This window comes from Lolium rigidum, chromosome 6, assembly GCF_022539505.1.
Source record: "Lolium rigidum isolate FL_2022 chromosome 6, APGP_CSIRO_Lrig_0.1, whole genome shotgun sequence".
Lineage (NCBI taxonomy): Eukaryota > Viridiplantae > Streptophyta > Magnoliopsida > Poales > Poaceae > Lolium > Lolium rigidum.
This window is the reverse complement of record NC_061513.1, coordinates 248,211,013-248,232,572: the sequence shown is the minus strand read 5'-3', so window position 1 is coordinate 248,232,572 and position 21,560 is coordinate 248,211,013. Positions and strand designations below refer to the sequence as shown.

General features: G+C 45.8%; 3 protein-coding genes across 3 annotated transcripts; 2 read left to right on the top strand and 1 right to left on the bottom strand.

Moving 5' to 3' along the window:
• The first annotated feature begins 4,712 nt into the window (after positions 1-4,712).
• On the top strand, positions 4,713-12,060 carry LOC124665847 (GDT1-like protein 1, chloroplastic). The gene is made up of 12 exons (XM_047203215.1): positions 4,713-4,894; positions 4,973-5,233; positions 5,411-5,464; positions 5,847-5,908; positions 6,110-6,178; positions 6,314-6,365; positions 6,566-6,640; positions 7,249-7,408; positions 7,466-7,540; positions 10,958-11,031; positions 11,513-11,650; positions 11,767-12,060. The coding sequence occupies exons 1-11, from the start codon at positions 4,763-4,765 to the stop codon at positions 11,582-11,584; spliced, it is 1,086 nt and encodes a 361-aa protein (XP_047059171.1). The 5' UTR covers positions 4,713-4,762; the 3' UTR covers positions 11,585-11,650; positions 11,767-12,060.
• Positions 12,061-13,103: 1,043 nt separating this feature from the next.
• Positions 13,104-13,985, bottom strand: LOC124663923. The gene is made up of 2 exons (XM_047201553.1): positions 13,835-13,985; positions 13,104-13,720 (listed from the first exon to the last, which is right to left on the bottom strand). Exons 1-2 carry the CDS (start codon positions 13,983-13,985, stop codon positions 13,104-13,106), a joined length of 768 nt encoding a protein of 255 aa, XP_047057509.1.
• A 3,599-nt stretch (positions 13,986-17,584) lies between these two features.
• Positions 17,585-20,705, top strand: LOC124665220 (epimerase family protein SDR39U1 homolog, chloroplastic-like). The gene is made up of 7 exons (XM_047202636.1): positions 17,585-17,844; positions 17,931-17,990; positions 18,542-18,660; positions 18,751-18,795; positions 18,904-18,982; positions 19,751-19,979; positions 20,201-20,705. The coding sequence occupies exons 1-7, from the start codon at positions 17,664-17,666 to the stop codon at positions 20,517-20,519; spliced, it is 1,032 nt and encodes a 343-aa protein (XP_047058592.1). The 5' UTR covers positions 17,585-17,663; the 3' UTR covers positions 20,520-20,705.
• The last annotated feature ends 855 nt before the right edge of the window (positions 20,706-21,560 follow it).

The following is a 21,560-nucleotide window of genomic DNA, read 5'->3' as shown; positions in this document are numbered from 1 at the left end:
CAGGTGTGTTGAGTTACTGATGTTTGATGTTTGTCAGTGGATCTAGCAGTTTAATAATAGTATACTTGTAATGATATTCAGTACTGGTTAATCTTGTAACATCAATCAGCACATTAATTTCTCTGGGATGTACGTGCTCTGAACTTGTTGGCACGCTGTGATTCTATATACCAAGTGGTTCACCTCTCGGGTGCGAGTGTGGTCTGTTTCCAAGAGACCAAATTGCAGGTGGTGTCCCGCGCCGTTGTGGGTCGGTGCCTTGGCAGGGAGTTTGATTGTTTCTTCTCTCTCCCTGCGGTTGGCACTAGGGGCGTTGCATGGAAATCCAATGTGGTGTCCCTCTCCAACCCTCACAACTCCAACAACACCATCACAGCCAGCATGGGAGGGCAAGGGACATCCGGGTGGTGGTTCACCGGCGTCTACGGGCCGCAATCCGATGTGGACAAGTGTCTCTTCCTCCAGGAGATTAAGGATGTCAGAGACCTCCATCCAGGGCCATGGGCTGTGGCGGGAGACTTCAACCTCATTGTGGATGCGGTGGACAAGATCAATGGTAATCTTTAACAGGCGCATGATGGGCAAGTTTCGACACTTTCTTGCTGATTTAGACCTCAAGGAGCTATATCTCAATGGTCGTTGCTACACGTGGTGGAATGGACCACAAGGACCATGCGACCTTGGAACGTCTTAATCGGGTCTTCTCCACGGTGGACCTGGAGGTGGCATTCCCCTCATCTTTCCTGTCGGCGTTGGGGTCCTCCACCTCGGACCACTGCCCCCTACTCCTCATTCTTGCGACCGATTTCAAGACGGGGCATCGCTTCCGCTTTGAGGTGTTCTGGCCTAAGGTGGAAGGCTTTCTGGAGACGGTGGAAGAGGCGTGGAATTCTGGGCCGGCCATCACTAACCCTTTAAACCGCTTGGACGCCAAGCTTGCTACCACGGCCAAGGCACTTACTAGTTGGAATGATCGTTTAATTGGCAACAGGAAGCAGATCTTGTTGGCCAATGAGCTCATCCTACGGTTGGATGTGGCGATGGAATCGAGGGCCCTCCCGGTGGAAGAGAGGTGCTTTAGGAAGCTCCTCAAGCACAAGCTTTTGGGACTATCGTCGTTGGAGCGCACGATTGCCAGGCAGCGGTCCAAGATCACGTGGTTGGCTGAGGGGGATGCCCGTACTACCGACGGCACAAGAACTTCATTGCGCAGAAGCCGAGGCCATGGACTCCTTCTACAGAGGAGCTCTTGGGGTGTTCACCGGACCTCTGTGAGCTGGAGGCCCCCTTTTCTGAGGAGGAGGTCGGGGGGGGGGGGGGTTCATTCGCTCGCAGGAGTTGGACAAGGCACCTGAGCCGGATGGCTTCTGTACATTCTATGTGGCGTGTTGGTCGGTCATCAAGACTGATGTCATGGATGCCTTTCAAGCTTTGTGGAGTGGGGATTGTAGGGGCTTGCACGCGGCCAATTAGGCATTGGTTACTCCTCTGCCCAAGCACGTGGATGCGATGGAAGTTTGTAACTTTCGCCCATCACTCTGTTTCGGCTAAGCTCGTGGCCAAGGTGCTCTCCTCGCGCTTGCCTCCGAGATTGTGGGACCGTAGAGAGTGTTTTCATCTTTGGCCGTTGTCTCCACGGCAACTTCCAGCTGGTGCACTACACTGCTCGGAAGTTGCATGCGCTCAAGCGGGATGCCATACTACTTAAGCTAGATATCACAAAGGCTTTTGATATAGTGAATTGGGCCTTCATTCTAGAGGTGCTTGCGAAACTTGGCTCCGGCCACAGGTGGATCACCATGATTTGTGGGCTTCTCGGGCGTAAACGGATAGGATAATTTCCGCGCCGAAACCGGCCCCGAATCCGTTTCAAGGTGTCCATATCTGATTTAAAAGAATTCAACGGATAAGGATATCCGATTCCGCAGTGGTGCTCCGGATACGGTATAGGATATGGTATAGCAAATAGCATGCAGGGATTAACCAATATTTAATTAGGATAATCCGAATGTTTTAACCGGATAATCTGATTTTTGAGTCAAAAGACCAGGGCAGTTCACAAGGCTAGTAGTTATTGAGTTACCAAATTCATTTGGCGAGCATGTTTAGCTCTAAATTCTGTTAATTCTTAAGTTTTAGCGTAAATTGTGACTCTTTTTTCTTAACTACACAAGTGTAAAAGTTTAAATCCCTCTCAAGATTTGCGAAAACTATAACTATCTACCGATGAGAGCATAAATCCGACTATGTTTGTTTCCGTACCGAGTCCACTGCGTTTCCGGTTCAAATCCGCGGTCTGATATATCCGCATTTGAATCTGAACCCGATCAATATCCGCTCCGATCGGGATCCGAGAAAACTATATGGTAAAGGATGTGATATGAGCAAAATCAGATCTGATTCGATCCATTTACACCCCTATCGGGAGCTTCCACGCGCGTGGTGGTGAACGGTGCAGCAGGCGAGCTCATCTTCCATGGGCATGGGCTGCGGCAGGGATACCCTCTCTCCCCCTTGTTGTTTGACATGGTTATTGATATCCTCTACTTGTTGTTCGAGCGGGCAGTGGTGGATGGCCTGCTTACTGAGATGGCGTCGACGAGCTTCGGACATCGTACCTTGATGTATGCCGATGATGTGGTCACCTTTATCCGTCTGACAAGGATGGGTCTCATTGCTTGTGCCTCCATTGTGGATGATTTTGGCGTGGCGTCAGGTTTGCACGCCAACCTGGCGAAGTGCTCCCTCCACTCAATTCACTGCTTGCCGGAGCAGGTGGAGCTGACACGCTCGATTCTCGGCTGCGAGGTAGCTTCCTTCCCTTTCATGTACCTGGGATGGCCCCTAGGTCTGAGAAAGGTGACGGTGGCTCAGCTGCAGCTAGTGGTGGACAGCAGTCGGTTGCAACCCTGGTTGGCGAAACTGCTAAACTGTGAGGATATGACGAGTTGTGCTCGATCCAATTCATGCCATGACGTCGTTGGATATCCCAACCAAGATCTTCGAGGTTCTCCGCAAGGTATGTAGGGCCTTTTTTGTATAAGGGCCGCTAGGAGGTCAGGGGGGCATTGCTTGGTAGCGTGGGATCAGGTAGCATGCCCTGAATACTGTGGTGGCCTCGGCATCCCCGACTTCCGGCTACTCAATCTTGCCCTTCGATGTCGTTGGGCGTGGCTTCAAAAGGTGGATCCTGCCAAGGTCTAGGCTGAGTTTGATATTAGGCTGCCAGACATTTGCATGGTGATCTTTGAGTCTGCCACAAGCTATGTGCTTGGCAATGGCGAGAAAGCTCGGTTCTGGACTGACCAAACATGGTTAAGATGGTCTCAAAAAGGACGCTGGAAGCCTGTTCAATTAAAGAGGGGTTTACTGGGCAGTGGCTCAGAGACCGTGGGCCGGATATGGAGGATGGGGCTCTTGTGGAGTTCTTCTAGCTACCGTTGTCCTAGTCCCGGAGCGGGACAACGTGCTTGTCTGGCATTGGTCTGGTCATGGATGCTATTCCTCCAAGTCAGCAGGGGCGGACCTAGAACAAAAACTATCCGGTGTCACTCTACAAGTTCACACTATTTTTCTTCTGAATTTAGGGGTGTCACACACTAGAAATAGCTTGAATATTACAAACAAAACAACTTTTACCCGGGGTCATGTGACCCCTGGTAGCAAAACGTAGGTCCGCCCCTGCAAGTCAGTGTACGAAGCTTTCTTCGCTGGCTCGGCGAAAGCATTAATCACTAACGAGATCTGGCGGCCACGGGCGCCGTGGCCGCCGTACAGCTGTAAGTTCTTCACTTGGTTGGCCTCGCGGAATCGTTATTGGATGGATGACAGGTTGCAGCGCCGGGGTCTCACATGTCCGGCGGCCTACCTGCTCTACGATCAGGAGCCAGGGACCTTGCAGCACCTACTCTTGGGTTGTAGAAGGCGATCATACTTGTCTTCTGGTGCACGTGGAGGCATACGAGAGACGTGGTCTTCAACAGAGCGGTGGCGTAATAGGCGGCTATTAGAGAGAAGAAAGGAGGAGTAGATAGGTGGTGCTTGGCCAAGTTGTTCCGCGGAAATGCCTTTTCTTTTCCGGAGCCTAGAGAGTGGGCAGCATGCACTTTGCCTTCTTTGGCACCCTTCTATATGATTGGAATGTATTCTCGAAAAAATTAATTTCTTTGGAGTCACATGTAGCTAAATGAAGTGGCCAGCATAACAACGAATATAGTATCAGCGTGTAAAAATATTAAATATCTCCTCCACGAACTCAATTAGGCGAGCCAAACAGGACTAGGGCACAGTGCAAGCAAGAAGAATTAAGAGAATCAACAGAAGCATAACGTCGAGCACCTGATGCGCGTTCTGGACTTCTGGGCATGGCGGCTGGCATAGACGGAATCCCGCCCGACTCCCAGGGAACTACCACGATCGAATCTTGAATTCTTGGGATCGATCCATTGGCTAAGCGGTGATAGAGCGTCCTTCTGTGGCGATGGATGCTTACTCGCTCGCCGCTTCCGACGAACTCGTATCGAAGCTGGTGATCGCCGGAGACGGCTAGCTGCTTCCCATGGACGTCCGGCTGCAGCAGTGGCTTACATGGGCTGGCCCAAAGTAGTGAAGGCGAGGCCTCTCGAGGAAAATCATACGTAGATATTTGAGCCCATTTACCAACAACCCGTTCGAACTCTATCCACTCCCAACGGCCGAGAGGAAGCGGCCGGTAACCGCGCAGTCCGCCCCGCCAAGCAGGAGAAGCCACCACCGCGGCGCCATGGCCACCGTCGCCGCCTGCTCTTCCACCGTCTTCGCCTCCTCCTTCTCCTCCATACCCTACCGAGCAAGTACGCCTCGTTCATCACTCCGCCAGTCGCCGCCGCGCCGCGCCAGCCTTCCCGCCCGTCCGGTAGGGCGCACCCGATCCTTAACCGGAGGAAAGAGATAGCCCCGCGCTATACCTGACGTGAAATTGCCTCCGCTTCAGGTGTTGAGGTGCCTTCCGAAATCCGACTCGGGCGAGCCGCCGCTGCTCGGAGCTCCTGGGGCTCCTGAACCGAACCGGGCTGAGCCAGCCGGCGAGGAACGGGGTGGAACGGCGCCGTGGGGGTACGCGTTCGCGGCGGCGGCGGGGGTCCTCATGCTCCAGGGGTCGCAGCAGGCGCTGGCCGGCACGCAGTTCATGGGCCTGCAGCCGCCGGCCGACGCGCTGGGGGATCTCGGGGACATCAGTACAGGTTTTGCTTCAGTTAGGAGAACCGCCTCTGCCCCTTAAATTTTGACGCCCCTTAATTCGTTTCCTATCAGTCCCGTTTCTCCGCTAACTAGTACACGGAGTATATCTGCAATGCAATGCAATCAAGTGCAATTTGTGCACCCTTGACCTCTCTGATGCCATCATCTCGTGTCCAAAACTCGATTGCAGGCTTTTCTGCTCATCTTCTTTTCTGAGCTAGGAGACAGGACATTTTTCATTGCGGTGAGTCTGTCATGATTATTTTGTCACGTTTCATAGAGACTTCGTCTATACTATGTTTACCTACATGGCTACATGTTCAATTATGCAAACTACGTGGGTTTTCGGGTTTCGGGTGCTGTTCATTGTGGACTTCTGAAACCTGTTCAAACTGGCAGTTGCAACAAAATGTTCCATGCATGCTTACATTCAGTTCAAAATTGGATTTGACCAAATCGACAAAACTGGCAATGAACACCCCTGCTGCTAGTGAATTCTGTCAAGTGTTTTACAAGTTTTGTGGCTTCATATTTACTCCTGACTCTCTCTGATACAAAAAAAATTTAAAGTAATGTATGCTAAAATGAGTCATTGATAAATGCTGCAGTTTCATGTGTTTCAATAGGCACTTTTAGCAGCTAGAAATTCTGGAGGAGTCATTTTTCTTGGCACATTCGGAGCTCTTGCGTAAGTACTAGAAATGTATTTTCATGCTTTCCTCTATATGCTAAGTTGCTTCTCTATACCATTACATCTTTTATTGTTATATGCTTCTAATTAAAAAAAATGTTACAAAAATACAACTTTTGCCATGGACAATGAATTCATAAAGTTACACTTTTAGTTGAACATATGTGACTTATGTAATGGTATTTTTGGTCTTCGCAGAGTAATGACAGTTATATCTGTAGTTCTCGGTCGAGCATTTCATTATGTTGATGGTGTGATTCCGTTCAGGTAATTGTACTTGTTGTTGCAGTCCTGAAGAGGTCATTCTATTTGCTACCCTTAGTTGAGGACCTTCTGTTTGCTGCTGTAGCAATGAACCTTCTAATTACTGCTTTTATCTAATGTACCTCTTGGCATATGCAGTTTTGGCGGTACAGATTTTCCAATTGACGACATTCTTGCCGTGTGTCTCTTGGTAAGTGAATTATCAGGACTATTATTGTTGCATGTACAAACCGATCACATATTAAAATCGTTATCTGTAAGATACTGAAATATGTACTCAGAAATATTATCTTAAATGAAAATTCAAGGGTGTGCATGGTTATTACTATTGCATTACTAATTCAGGTTTAAAGAACATTAGCATTACTAACGAACGTTGCTGTATTTTAGGTTTATTATGGAGTTACTACATTACTTGATGCTGCTTCGGGTGATGGAGAAAATATGAATGAGGAGCAAGAGGAGGTAGAATTTCAAATTTCGAATTTTTAGTTTTAGTCGAGAATATTCTCAAGTTCTAAGTTTAAAAAATCATGATATGGATCTAAGAAGAAACACTTGCATAACTTTTAATCAAGGATTTAATGATGAATATCACACTCTCTAAAATTTATGCATTGAACTTTTTTTTTGGAAGATCTAGCAACTGATGGCTTCCGGATTTCATTAGTAGGTAGAATATTTACAGGATCACCTGAAGGAAAACGTCGAAAACAAAAGAAATTCTGAGAAAGCTAAAACCCTGAACAAAGAGAACTTGCTTTATGTCTAATATATACTACCTCTGATCCTTTTTAATTGACGCGGATACCACGTAAAACATGCTAGCGATCTTCACAACTGTGTGTCGATTTAATCGGATCAGAGGGAGTACTTAGATGGTAAAATAGTAATATACATAGTAATTCATTCTTCTTAACGTTGTTATTTTCATGTAGTGAAAACCTTCTAAGAGTATGCCAAATACCTGTTACATCTTACATGGTTGCCTGATGCCTTTGATGATCGTTTCTTTAGCCCTATTTCTATTTGATAGTGAAATTCCCTCATAACACTATACTGAACAATGGCAGGCTGAGCTAGCAGTTTCGAAGTTTTCTGGAAATGGTGCAGGAATAGTGTCTGTCGCCAGTACTCTTGCAAGCACATTTGTTTTGGTTTTTGTTGCTGAATGGGGTGATAAATCATTTTTCTCAACTATTGGTACATTTCTTACTACCATTCCATACAAGGGTGAAATTTCTATTTTTAACAACTAACACTGACACTGGGTTTCATGTACCTTTACAGCACTTGCTGCAGCTTCATCCCCTCCAGGTGTCATTGCAGGGTCGCTCGCTGGCCATGGTGTTGCAACATTGGTAAGAAACAGCAGTAGAAAAAAATTCACACCAAAATGGTCCTAATAGTAATATGCATAAGCATTGTCATGATAACTTATTTTTACCATATATTTAAGCATTATAACATTCCAATTAATGGATTACTGGAATCGTTTATTAGTACTTTGATTGATCATTAATCCAGGTCCCAAGAATCATGAATTGGTTAATTAATATGTTGTTGTCTCAGCTTTTGTATTTTGCAACTACCTTCTCTGGTTGCTCAAAAATTGCATGTGTGAACCTTTACGCCTTAGGCCTCATTCGGTGCCAGTGGTTTTTTGAGTTTTTCGGGGTGTTTTGAGGAGTGTTTTGGGTGAAAACACCAACCACCCAAAACACTACCTAAAACACTACAAAACCCTTTTCATCCAAAACACTTGTTTGGAACGCGGGTTTTACAAACTAATGTATTCAAGTGTGTTCAACACAAATGGATCAAAAAACAATCTTCTTTGACAGTTTAAACTAAACTTGTATCACAAATAAAAATAAGATCTTTTTTAACACACTAGAATAGATAGAAATTCAATAATTACATTGAATAGATAAAAATTCAATAATTGGTACAGTGTTTCAAATACAAATTCAATAAGATTTAACATCAAATATCTTCAATCATTGGTTCAGCTCAGATCTTAGCAAATAAATAAGGTTTCAGCTCAGTTCCAACAACAAATAAATAAGGTTTCAGCTCAGATCTTAACAGCAAATAAATAAGATTTCAGCTCAGTTCCAACAACAAATATCTTCAGGCACCGAAGCTAAAGACTTGCTACACAATTAATTATCCAGTATTATTTCAGCGCCAGCAGTAAATATCTTCAGGCATGGTCTCTGACAACTTCAAGCAGAGCAAAAGGGCAGCATGAACATAAGTTTTCTCTGAGCCGTGCTCATCGATATGTACCCTGCAACAATAAACAAGTTGAGAGTGAAAAAAAGAGAAAACTATGGTGGTTTTTTCATAACACTGCATGATAGGAAGGTATATTAAAAGCACAGCAAGCAAACAGTGGATGAATATCTCTTTGCAGGCATTAACTGATGATCCAGTGCATGAGTAGATGCATGTAGATAAAAGCAACTAATTGTGTCCTAATGCTAAAAAGTAAAACCAAAATTATACGGAATGAAAGCAACTTTATCTAACCACGTCTATACAAATAAATAGATGACTTTTGACCATTGAGATAACACGAACAGGAAGAAGAACATCTTGTTACAATGTCCCAGGCATATCTTGGCAATTCCAGAATTTTCATCTAGCTGGCAATACATTTCACAGACGGAATAATCTGCTACTAGTAACTTTGGAGAAAGTTCAGCAGAGAGCTCACATTATATCGACTGATGCCTCTGCCTACAATATAGCGTTTACATGATACTGCAAGAAATACGTGGCCAGACGAATCCAGATTCTAATATCACAACAAAGACGACCTAAAAACTACATTCCACTGTTTCTCGAGAAGAGAATCAGTACCTCATGTGATGTTGTATCCAGTGGCTAGTTTCTCGATTCCATGTATGAACATACAATTGGGATTTCAATCAGTACTACCATGCACAAACGATGTTAATATGATCAAGTTTGCTGAAGAAAAAATAACTCTGCACACTCCAATGCTACTATGATAAAATTTGAAGAAACAAAATAAGCCATGCCAATGTTTGTGGCTAATTTTAGCTATTGTCCTAGGGCAAAACAACCCATGTCACTGCTACATGTTTATCCAAAATGTTTACAGAAACTCACTCATGGTGGACTTGAGCCTTGGGATCAAGTTCAGGAAACTTGCTCCTACCAGGAGTGTCCAGAAAAGATCATTTTTTATATTTAGCATATATCCGGTCTATTCAGTAAAGATAAATGTATGATCATACTGCAAAATGACTTCATCATGAAAGTTGTATCCAATACAAAAAGAAGGCGCATCAAGAAGTACAGGGAGAGGAGGCGACGGGGTGGATGGTACTCAGGAATGACTCCAGCTTCGACGGAGAGGAGGGGCGGCGGCAGGAGCTCTAGGTCGGCAGCGGCAGGACCTTTCTGAAAAAACATTTGCACTTGATATCAATACAGTATAGTCTGGGGACATGAGATATCTTGAACAGACTATTTTTTGAGAATCTGGGGACCGAAAATGTAAATCGGCTGAGTCTTTTAAAATGTGCAAACAGATTTGGACTCATAACTTGCATAACCATGCACACACGACAAGAGCCATTGTTTCTATTTTAAGCCTGAAAACTGCAACCATTAACCAAAATACTACATGAAAGAGGAATATCGAGTCTACTGGTTGTGCTGTCAAAATCTCAAAGCTTCAAAGTTAAACGACAGTGAAGCACCCAACACCATAAATCACCAGGCTTTTTGACAGTTATCAGATAGGTCCTGCTCAACTTAACTTAGTTAAGCTACAAGTAGTTCTACCATATCATACGAGCATACATATGCAGTACAAGGAACATATTCTGGCAAGTCTGTTTCACCCACTACATACGAGTGATATATGCAGTACAAGGAATTTTTGCCGAAGGCTTGTTTCTTCTCTTTGGGTCGACTGCATTCAAGGGTGACCCTTCCTGTTCTGCTCTTGTGATCAGAATAGCAAAAGGACACAGACGCAATTGGAGCATCCATGTATCCGATTGGGCAAAATAGGAATTGGACTCCCTTTGGATTCTTTGATCCAAATTTCTCTGAATCTAAGTCAAGAATAGTACCTATAACAGGATCACATAGAGGAACCGGATCTCACAGAGGAATCAACCGAATCTACTAGATAAGCCAAGAACTAAACAAACCAAGAACGGATCTCACATCAAGAACCCTAGCCGCAGACAAGCCAAGCGCGACTAGTACATGAGAGAGGAGGTGATGAGGTGCGTTCTTACAAAGGAATCAAGCTTGACGATGCGGGGCGGCGGCAGGAGCTCCCGGCCGGCGGCGGCAGGAGCGTCGGCGCGGCGTCGTCTTCCTGCCTCGTCGCCCTCGTCGCCAGCCGCCAGAAAACGCGAGGGGGGTGAAGCGTTTTAGTTCCACTCCAGCCCGACGGGTTTCGCCGTGTTTCGTCGGGCCTAAACAGGCCAAAACCGGCCTACCGAACAGCCCAAACGTGTTTTGAGGTGTTTTCGGGTGTTTTGATCGGGCCCCAAAAAAACACTCCAAAACCGGCCCAATCACTTGTAAAAACTCTGTCACCGAACGAGGCCTTAGGTGATTATCGGGTCACGAGGTTTATTTTAGTCACACTGTAGAGAGCATTCGTAGATAAAATATGGAGAGAGAAAAAATCTGTTTATCGCACATGAACACTATGAGTATAACTATACATACTGACCAGCTGTTGTTCATTTCCATATTGTTGGCTCTGGTTTTTATGGAATTTTCACACTAACCATATGTTCCTCCCACAGATTGCAGTTCTTGGTGGCTCTTTATTGGGGACATTCCTGTCAGAAAAGGTACAGCAGTACAACCAAGGGAACCTTAATTCCCACGTGACTGAAATTGACTTAGTAGTTTCACTCCCATGTTAAAATTGCTAAGGATTTTTTACTTGGATTCAATTTTTCTTTCACTAAATCAGCCACTTGACATATAGGTTTCTATATAGTATAAATTAAGTGTTTTTCCTAAAAATTCTGTTCAGTTTCACACACTAATGAGCTCATCCAAAATTTTAGGCAATTGGGAGAATGTGCTGAACTCGACTCATACTTACACTGACTGAAGCTTTAATATAGAAACATCGTAGTATTTTCTCTCTTCCATTTTTTATAGTGTATAATTTCCACTTTAGGGACTTCTTTTTATCTGTGGAAATCATTACCTATATCTTTGAAAAATATAAAACACCCGCCTTGCACCATTCTTTTTATTTTGAACAAGGCCTTGCACCATTCACCTTCAACAATTCTGCCTGCACTGTCCTCATTCTTGCAGATAATAGCATACATTGGAGGGAGCCTCTTCCTAGCATTTGCTGCCGTGACAATAGTTGAAATCGTGACTTGAGGGTGGTTTCAAGGTTCTACAACGTACCACATGATAGTTAAGCATCAGATACATCATTCTAACAAGGTGCTGCTACAAAAAAAAGAACCTCTAAACCCATTTTTTTATCACAGTGCAGAAAAATCAGCACTATTTTCATCTGTAACACTGATTGATATGTTGAAAGTGTTGATTATCTACAGGGAGTTCACCGTTCATAACACATCATAGCATACATGGGATGATTTTGCTGCCGCTGACAAGAATTTCTGCCATCTTCTCCATGACACCGCTTCATCGGTGTGACTTGATATTCAGAATTAGAACAGGTAGTAAATTCAAGTGGCCTGGAGCTTTCTTCTTTACCCGGCAATCAAAGAATTGTTAAGAGGAAAACACACGATTTGTGCAACAGTCACAACACTGAGTAGTCATTCCAGACAGTCTAACGCACTGTATTGAACAGTTTCAGTCAAGTACAGTCCTGTATTACATCATTTCGTCGTCGCCGCCCCCCTGCTGTTGTATGGCCTGTGCTCCGGTGTCCCCCCTGGCGAACGACTTTCAGGTGGTAAACGTGCGTTTGGTTCGTGACCAGAAAATATGGATGATCCCATCCCAAAAGCTGAATATTTCTGAGAAAGGATGGACCATATGATCCGTGAATTTCATGACTAATCTCACCTGCCTCCGTCGTATGTGTGGCTCCCCAGCTCAGCGGCGGCTACCATGTCACGGCGAGCGGTGGGCTTGCTTTTCCGCGTGGCTCCCTAGCTCGACATCGGCGGCCTCCAGGGCGCGGTAAGCGGCGGGCTTGATTTTCAACGTGGCTCCCTAGCTCGGCGGCGGCGGCCTCCATGGCATGGCGAGCAACAAGCTTGCTACGTCTGCGCCACACCCGGTCGACAGAAACGGCCTCGCTAAATATGTGCGGTAGTGACCTTGCTAGGCACGGGTAGGCGGCCGCCCGCTAGATCCGGCCTCCACGACAAAGGGAAAAGGACCCGTTAATTACATATTAACCGGTGTGTTAATGACATATTTATCCTTTTCTATTAATCGTTAATTAAACATATTTTATCCCATCCCATTCCGTACATGTTTGCCCATGAACCAAACACACATGTTAAGTCAACCCACGAAGGGGTATCAGCAGATCCTAGCCGTCTAAATAGAACAAAGGGGACACCGGAGCAATAGCCCTGTTGTATAATTTGGGTTGGTGATTAAGCAATGTATACGTGTTGCAAGATCCAGCTAATGCACCTGATTTATGATTTCTTTCTAGCCGTAGATAGTGTAAGCAATGTACTATCTACAGCTAAGCTCTATGCATGGAAAATTGGAAGATGGATTTGTTCAATCTGGAATAAACGTATCTAGGAGTAGCTTGCTAAATCCTGCATGTAAATGCAGTACTTGCTTGTGAGTTGTGACGGATCTGGACTGCAGTGTCAATTCAATCAATGTTCAGACTGACAGTAAGAACCACAAGGCCACAGTGCATGACTGAGTAGCGAAACATCACAATTCTAGCTAGCTAGAGTGCTGCGAGTAACAGCAGCAGCAGGAGAGCGGCTGGTGAAGCCATGGAGGTGACCAGCCGTCCGGCGGCGCTGCAGGAGAGGGTGTTGTCCGGATCGCTGAAGCAGCCTTGCGTCTGCGCGATGCCCCTGCCGGCGGCCTCGAGCCGGAAGGTGGAGCTGGGGCTCCTGCTGCTGAAGAGGAGGCACCAGAGGTACGGCCCGTGCCGGCGCTGCCGGAGGAAGCCGGCGCCCACCTGGGTGTGCTCCTTGCCGCGGACCACCGCCGCCGTCGCGCTGGCGTTGGCTCCGAGGAGCAGGAGGGCGTCGTCGGAGGAGGAGCAGCCGAGGAGGCGGCCGGAGATGAGGTCGACGGTGGGCAGCTCGACGCCGCAGTTGGCGGCGTACACCTCGGTGACGTCCGTCTCCGGCGGGTGGCACGACGCTGCCAGTGCCCCCGTGTCGTCGCAGGCGTCGTGGGTGGCGGCGCTGATGCAGTGGGAGACGTACTGCAGCGCCATGCAGCCGAGGCCTTTGCTGTTGCGCAGCGGTGGCAGCCTGGCCGCCGTCCGGTTCGCGTTCACCAGCGCCACCAGTGAGTTTGCTGGGTTCCTTCCTATTTCTGCTCCTCCTTCTGCACAGACACATGTTCATAGTCTGAATGTAGCCATGGATCCAATTCGAGACAAGAAATCAAGTCCCAAATCGAACCTACAACAAGAAGGAATGGAAGAAGATGGCAACCAACCATGGTGTATGATGTTTGTACTTGCAGCAGGAGGAGCAGTGGAGGAAACAGCAGGATGAGGTAGCGGCATGGAGAGGCAAGCAACCATGGCGGCGAGCACTACGAGTAGGAGGTTGGAGCAAGGCATGCTGCAGCAGATCCTTCCCCACATTGTGTGTACAAGAAAGGAAGATCGCAAGGTAGAAGAAGAGGAGATGCCGAGATGGGGAAAAGTGAGTGCGCTGGCTGCTGTTCCTTCTCTTTGTTCATCACTCGCTCATCGCTAGGCAGCGCACGGAAAGACGCAAATAAATCACTGCTACTGTACTGTACTACTACTGCACCAGGCAGGCACCAGTGGGCATCCATCACAGAGTGCAATGAAGTGACCTGGGTGGCCCATTCCAGCACTGTGAACACGGCACAGCGTTTTACTGCTCCTATCTACTCACTCCATTTTACTCTGCAAAGTTCGGTCAAACTTTAAAATAACTATAAAATAAATATCAACCCAATCTTATTAGATACACCCTGAGATATATTTTCATACTATCTTTTTTTATTATTTTCGTAAAATATATTAAAAGTTTAGTTCCGCACTTTTGGTTCTGTCCAGTTCCATAAGTTTGGTTCCGTCTATTTACCAACATCAAGTCGAGGTGATGGACTGTTTAAAACAATGCATATTTTTTAAAACACCAAAAATCAAATTGTGCAAAGTTTGATCAAACTTTAATACAACTATTAGATAAATCATTAGATATTTGCACACTATCTTTTTATAATATAATTTTCGTAAAATATACTAAAGGTTCCAGATATATGCTTTGATGCCATCAGTTTAATTACATCTATTTACCATTGTTATATCTGGATGGATGGTTTAAAAATATCTACCACCGTAAAACTTGTCTAAAGTTTGCAACATTTGACTTTATTCAAGCTTGTCTAAACTTTATGCTATTTGAATTTTATCAAAATTTTCGGACTCATTTGATTCATAGGATAGAAAAATATAGGAATAGAAAAATCATAGGATTAAGAGCATCTCCGGCCGCGTCCCCAAAGCGACCCCAAACAGCGTCAGATTTAGCGTTTGGGGACGTCGCTCCCCAGCCGCGTCCACCAAACACGGCCCTAAACTTTTTTGATAGGGTTTTAGAAAACACAACCATTTTATTAAACATAGCATACAAATAAATATGTTTGCAAAAATTATTTTCAAATTAAAATACAACTAACAATAAAACAACTAACAAATATAATAAGTGGGGCTAGATCAAGGTGTCGTGGCATTTGCCAATAATCCTTTGACCCTCCACGTATGCTCAACGAGATCATGTTGAAGTTGCTCGTAAATATTGCAGTCACGGATCTTTGCGTGCACAGCGAGGAAGTCAGCAAAATCTGCATGCACCTAATGATCAACCTCCGCAAGAGGGTCCTAACACTCATAGGGACCACATGTCTCCTGACCTAATTCTTGCGGTCATCCTCGATGATCATGTTGTGCATGATCACACAAGTCTGCATCACCTTCCATATTTTGTTGTGAGACCAGCTTAGAGTGAAAGTAAAAAAACCTTCTATCTATATCAAGGGACCCCATCTCAAGAGCCTAGGGCATTGAAATTCAACCAAGAGTCTACTTTCCCCCATGCTCCTCCCAGCCATCTCCATCCGTCGCGCCAGTAGTAGTGAAGTTCCCACTCCACGTCGGCCGACCGCCATGAAGTTTTCCGAAGCTTTGACCACAAGTAACTTATCTATCTCCTTCACAAACTTGATCGCCTTTTTGGGGAGAATAAAAGGACACTCTTCTTCCATTTTTTCTCTTAGGGCCCTTATCGGCTTCAATGGCCTTTTCTTGTTAGAGATAAACACTTTATGCCCCACTTCCCTGCCAAATTTCCTGCTGCTCCGTTTTGCATTCCGTGGCTTTATTGCAAATTGAGCTTGAAGCACACCAATTGCCCGCTCGACATCCTTCTTGCAAGCCTCATGTCGTGAAGCAAAGTGGAAATTCTTCGGACCTGATGGAGCCGAGATTGTTTTGACAAAAGTGGCCCATTTTGGATATATACCATCGGCTAGATAATAGCCTTTGGTATATTCGTGGCCATTGATCTCATAGTTGCATGGTGGAGCATGACCTTCCACTAGTTTGTTGAACACCGGAGACCACTACAACACGTTGATGTCATTGTGGGATCCCGCCATACGAAAAAAATGCCTAATACACAGGTCATAATCTGCCACATCTTCAAGCACCACACTGCAATATCCATGATGCCCTTTGTATACCTTGCCAAGCAAACGGGCAGTTCTTCCATGACCAGTGCATGCAATCGATGCTTCCAAGCATCCCAAGAAATCCTCTTGCAGCATTTTGTGTCATAATCCATGCAGTCTCTTCTTCAGTTAACCCTCTCAAGTAGTATTTGCCAAACTTTCCCACCACAGCTCGGTAAAAATTGTACATGCACTCAATGGCAGTAGACTCACTCATGCGAAGGTAGTCGTCATGTGTATCGGCAGGTGCTCCGTATACAACCATCCTCATGGCAGCGGTGCACTTCTGAATCGACGAGAACATGGCAATGCCTACAACGTTGTGTTTCGGCTTGAAGTAGGTGTCGAACTCTCGAACGTCGTGAAGGATATTCATGAACAAACCCTTTCTCATCCTATACTGGCGCCGAAAATTGTCGGCATGTGTTGTGTCATCTGCTAATTAGTCGTTGTGCAGCATGGTATGCCCCTCCATCCTCAGTCGGGGCTTCGACTTCTTTCTTCCCGGCCTTGAACCTCCACGGCGCGGCCTCTTTCGCTTCTCCGCCTCGGCGTCAAGCATGTTCTGGAGGGACGCGATGATCGACAAATGCTCTCGAATGTCGTCCTCGAAGACTTGCTCGTTCTCCAACATTCGGACAAGCATCTCGTCGTCGCTGTCCATGTCTGAAGCAAAATAAATTTTTAAAATTCAGCCGCAACAGAGGAGGCAACAAACAACGACCTATCGCGCCTACCTGACAAGGCGTCGCCTTCTATGCGCGGAGGTGGGCGGATTTGACGGCTCGTTCTGGGACGCGTTGGCGAAGCGGCGGCGGCGAAAAGGCCGGCGAGAGAGCTAGCCGCCACGACGGTGCCCGACTCAGAAGAGATTTGCCGTCGAAACGACCGGCAAATCGAGCGGCGGCGGAGGAGTGGGAGGCGCGACGAGAAATAAAAGGCGCGAACCAACCATTCTGGATGTGGTCGTCGACAGGTGGGAGCCCGCCTCGCTTTTCGTTGTGTCCGGCGTGCCCGGAGCGTCCCCTTTGGACCGGGGACGGGACTCGGGCCGCCAGACACCGTATTGGGCCGCGCCGGACGAAAGGAGGCTTTCGAGCGCGGCTGGAAACGAAAATTGTCCGGCGCGCCCAAATACCTTTAGGGGTCGGCTTTGGCGAACGCGGCTGGAGATGCTCTAAGGTGTCATGCGTACTTGGATTCTACGGAAAGATGGAGTGTGTTTAATCAAACAACTTGTGTAATTTTTTTTTCTATACGAGCTAAATCCTACACAAATCCTATAAATCAAAGGCCCCTACATATCTTATTTTATGAAAAAGATGGTACTACCATTTTGTTTTCACGGCAGCACATATACCTCGGGTGGTCTGGATGATTCTTGGCCAACCAGGCAGGGCAAGGCCTGTGGGGTGGCTCATATTTGGCCAACCAAGCAGACCAGGCAGATTTCAGATTTCATTTCATCTAGCAAGCACGGGACGGCAGCGATGCGCTCAACTGAAACCAGCTCCTTATCCAAGCTTAAGGTGGGCAGAGGCAGAGCAGGGGCACGGCCATGGCCACCATCCGCCCCTTTCCCTCCTCCTTCAGCGCCCTGGCGGCCAGGACGACGAGCAGGAGGACCAGGCTCGTATTCTGCTGCTCCTGCAGCGCCACCGGCGATGAGGCGCTGACGGTGGCCATCACCGGAGCCACCGGGTTCGTCGGACGTAGATTGGTGCAGAAGCTCCTCTCCGGTACCTACATACAGACGCTCACCTCTCCAATCCATTTGATTTTGCTAATAGCTTAACTACTGTCTCCGGCATTGCTTAATTAATAGATGATCACAAGGTCTGCGTCTTGACACGCTCTGCCACCAAGGCCGCTTCTGTTTTTCCCTGTAAGCTTAGCTAGCTTCCATCTTGACTTTTTTTTTCTAGGCAAATAATAAGTATGCTTATTGCATCATATATGAATGTATGCACTCAATTTTGCTGAATCGGCATTGCATTAGGTCCTCTTTAGATTGTAGGATTTTTATAGGATTCTTCGAGGATTTGAATCCTATGGAAATGGAAGTCCTTTGGATCATAGGATTGGGGCTACCAAATCCTACGAAATCCATTCATTTGCTTCCCATTCCATAGGAATCTCAACATGAGCTCAAACCTCATTTTATTTTTCCTTTGAGAAGTCCAATGCACTTTCACTCTATCTCTCTCTACTCTAGCTCATCAATCCTCCTAAATTCATGTGTTAATTTCATGTGCACCAACCAAAATTCTTGTGTTTCATAATTCTGTAGAAATCCATTCACATGACATCTCGATCCTGCAATTTTTCGTAGTCCAATGTTATCAAAATCCTACAATCCAAAGAATCCTTAGCTCCCTGAAATTAATTAACGAAATCGTTGTGTTGTGTTGTGTTGCATTGCTGCTGTCACTGCAGCTTCGGCGTATCCAGGAGTTACCGTCGCCGAACAGGGAGACTGGGAGCAGTGTATCAAGAGCTCTAACGCTGTTGTGAACCTGGCAGGAATGCCAATTAGCACCAGGTGGTCACCCGAGGTACTACCTACGATTTCAGACTACCACATCGATCAATCTTGCGATGCAACCATCTCCTTGCACACATGAGTGGCTGGAACTCTTTTGCAGGTTAAGAAGGAGATTATGCAGAGCCGAGTCAATGTCACGTCAAAGGTACTAGCAAGTATTACCCTGCCAGCCTGCCTCACTTCACTATGCATGTACACATTGCACAGAACTAACTAAACCTAATTTGCTGCATCTGAATTTGATTGAAGCTAGGTTGTGGATCACATCAACAATGCCAGCGCTGACTCCAGGCCCTCTGTTTTTGTCAGTGCAACAGCTGTCGGTTATTACGGTACCATACTAGCCCTTTTATTTCTCTCTTTGATTAATAATAATATGGAGTGCAAGAAAGCAACAGTCGGGGGTAAGCTGTTTCATAGAACACAAATCTCTTTTTTAAGACATTTGGCAGCGCTTTCGACATAATTGGTCCCATCAATCAGAGGACTAGTGGCAAAACATCCGGTTCACTCCAGAAGGGTTTTCCTTGGAGCGGGTAGTTGATCCGTTGTTTTTTCAGTTTTTATTTGAAAGTTAGGAAGAAGAAGAAATTGGCCAACAGTTATAAAAACTGCAAAAAAAAAAAAAAAACGAAAAATGTGCTCAACTCGGTTAACCTAGTTTGAACTACTGCCTTTTTTAGCTTTACAGAAAGTTGACCTTTTCTTGATTTTTTTACGGAGAGTTATAAAAATTGGAAACCTTTCAGATAGGTGGGTAAATTGAGCTTTAACATCTAAGGTAGTTTGATCTACTAGATTGTTTTTCATATTTATATTTTCCATATTTTATCAAGGTTAGGACTGCTCTGATCCGAGTGGAAAAAATCAGGAGGGAACCTGCTTCTTTGACATGTGACCTAAATCATGAGATGTGATTGTTGTGAATTTCATTGCCACGAAGTTGTGAATCTGTGATATGTTCTTTTCAGTTGTGGTTTTGTGAAACCATACCTACTATAGTTTTTGTTTTCTGGTACAATTTACTATTCTTCATCTTATGTTCTACACTGATGAGTCAAATTGGACAATTGAACTGACAACATATGAACTGCATGCAGGTACAAGCGAAACCGATAGCTTCGACGAATCGAGCCCATCAGGCAAAGACTACCTAGCAGAGGTGTGCCGAGAGTGGGAAGGCAGGGCACGTCAGGTAAATGAGGACGACGTCCGGCTCGTGCTAATTCGGATCGGCGTTGTTCTTGGTAAGGATGGCGGGGCTCTAGCCAAGATGATTCCCCTTTTCATGATGTTCGCCGGTGGACCCTTAGGCAGCGGAAGGCAATGGTATGTAACATTTTGTTAATTAGCCAAGACTTGAGGTATCACAATTCCAGAAACTATATCAATATATATTTAATTTTAAATTCTGTAGAACCTCCCTTCTAAATCAGACCGCGAAAGTCAAGTTCTTTGTTTTCAAATAGCTACTACTCTTGCATGTACCTACTCGTGAAGTGTGTATACTATACTCATCAATCAATGTGCATACATATTCCACATTGTAGGTTTTCTTGGATCCATCTGGATGACCTGGTGGACCTGATATACGAGTCCATCAAGAACCCGGCATACAGGGGCGTGATCAATGGCACAGCGCCCAACCCGGTGCGGCTCGCAGAGATGTGCGACCGGCTGGGCCAGGTGGTGGGACGCCCATCCTGGCTGCCCGTCCCGGAGCTCGCGCTCAAGGCTGTGCTCGGAGAAGGCGCCACGGTGGTGCTGGATGGACAAAAGGTCCTCCCCGTCAGGGCCAATCAGCTCGGCTTCTCGTACCGGTACCCCTACATTCGAGACGCGCTCAAGGCCATCGCCAAGGAGCTCTAGCTAGCTAGCTATGGTCAGTCATGTCTTTTGGGTTTCTTGAGAAACTGGCTCATGGATTACGGTGGAGATAAGCGAAGCTAATGAACAAAAGAGTTTTACTATTTTATCGGCTTATAGAATGATGTAACCTTGGATTAAAGAAACTCGTGCAAAGTATAGATTTTGAATTGCGACTTGGTTAATGGATATCATGATTCCCATTCTATATGGAATCAAAAGCCTTTTCCACATCGAGCTTAAGCCTTAAGCAGCAGAGCTGGGGTTTTGGATTGTCTGAATTTCTTTGCTTGCCCCTTGACAAACACAAGACTGTCTTGAATCGAGCACTTTTTGATGAATTAATGTTGTTTGGTAGGTGCTGACCAATTCATGGATACGAGGGATGAGCCATCTCGGTAGAGTTTTGGTGAATAACTTTGCAAATAAACTAACAAGACTAATTGGTCTGAAATCATTTGGGTTCGCTGCTTCAGGTGTTTTTGGCAGCAGTTATCATGGCTGCGGAGTTCAGGAGTTGAAGGTTCCTTGTTGATCTCGATTCCATTGCTCCAATATCATGCATCATATCAGTGCATATGATCAACCAGCAATTTTGAAGAAAAGGGCGGACAAACCATCAGTTCCGGGCGTCTTGTCAGGTGGCATGTCCATGATTGCAGCGCACACTTCTTCCGGCGTGATAGGAAGCTCCTGATCAGATAGGTCCACATGAGAGAAACCCTGTCTCTAGAACTACATGGAATGGAGCCTCTGACGTCGGGAGGTATGACCAAATGGTTTCTCCTTGTCTTCTCGCTTGTTCATCACTGAATTTCCGTCCACCTCAACACGATGGATGTAGCTTTCGGCGCCTAGCAGAAGCTTTTCAGTGGAATCGAAATCTCTTTGTCAAATAAAAGCACATTTTTATTTTCAAAATGGGGGAAATATCCAAAGGACGCACACAGTTTTTTTTATTAGATTATTCACGAAACCTTACAAGAAAAAATACAAAAGATTAAACTCGAAGCAACCTTACTATACCTACAGAGGGATGAAGAG

What these genes read in the sequence shown, in the direction of transcription:
- LOC124665220 (XM_047202636.1), top strand. Translation starts at nt 17,664, where the DNA reads ATGGCCACCATCCGCCCCTTTCCCTCCTCCTTCAGCGCCCTGGCGGCC. An exon ending in GGCCGCTTCTGTTTTTCCCT is followed by an intron (nt 17,991 to 18,541) that starts GTAAGCTTAGCT and finishes CTGTCACTGCAG; the next exon opens with CTTCGGCGTATCCAGGAGTT. An exon ending in TTAGGCAGCGGAAGGCAATG is followed by an intron (nt 19,980 to 20,200) that starts GTATGTAACATT and finishes TCCACATTGTAG; the next exon opens with GTTTTCTTGGATCCATCTGG.
- LOC124663923 (XM_047201553.1), bottom strand. Translation starts at nt 13,985, where the DNA reads ATGTGGGGAAGGATCTGCTGCAGCATGCCTTGCTCCAACCTCCTACTC. An exon ending in TACAAACATCATACACCATG is followed by an intron (nt 13,721 to 13,834) that starts GTTGGTTGCCAT and finishes GTGTCTGTGCAG; the next exon opens with AAGGAGGAGCAGAAATAGGA.
- LOC124665847 (XM_047203215.1), top strand. Translation starts at nt 4,763, where the DNA reads ATGGCCACCGTCGCCGCCTGCTCTTCCACCGTCTTCGCCTCCTCCTTC. An exon ending in GGCACATTCGGAGCTCTTGC is followed by an intron (nt 5,909 to 6,109) that starts GTAAGTACTAGA and finishes TGGTCTTCGCAG; the next exon opens with AGTAATGACAGTTATATCTG. An exon ending in TACTACCATTCCATACAAGG is followed by an intron (nt 7,409 to 7,465) that starts GTGAAATTTCTA and finishes GTACCTTTACAG; the next exon opens with CACTTGCTGCAGCTTCATCC.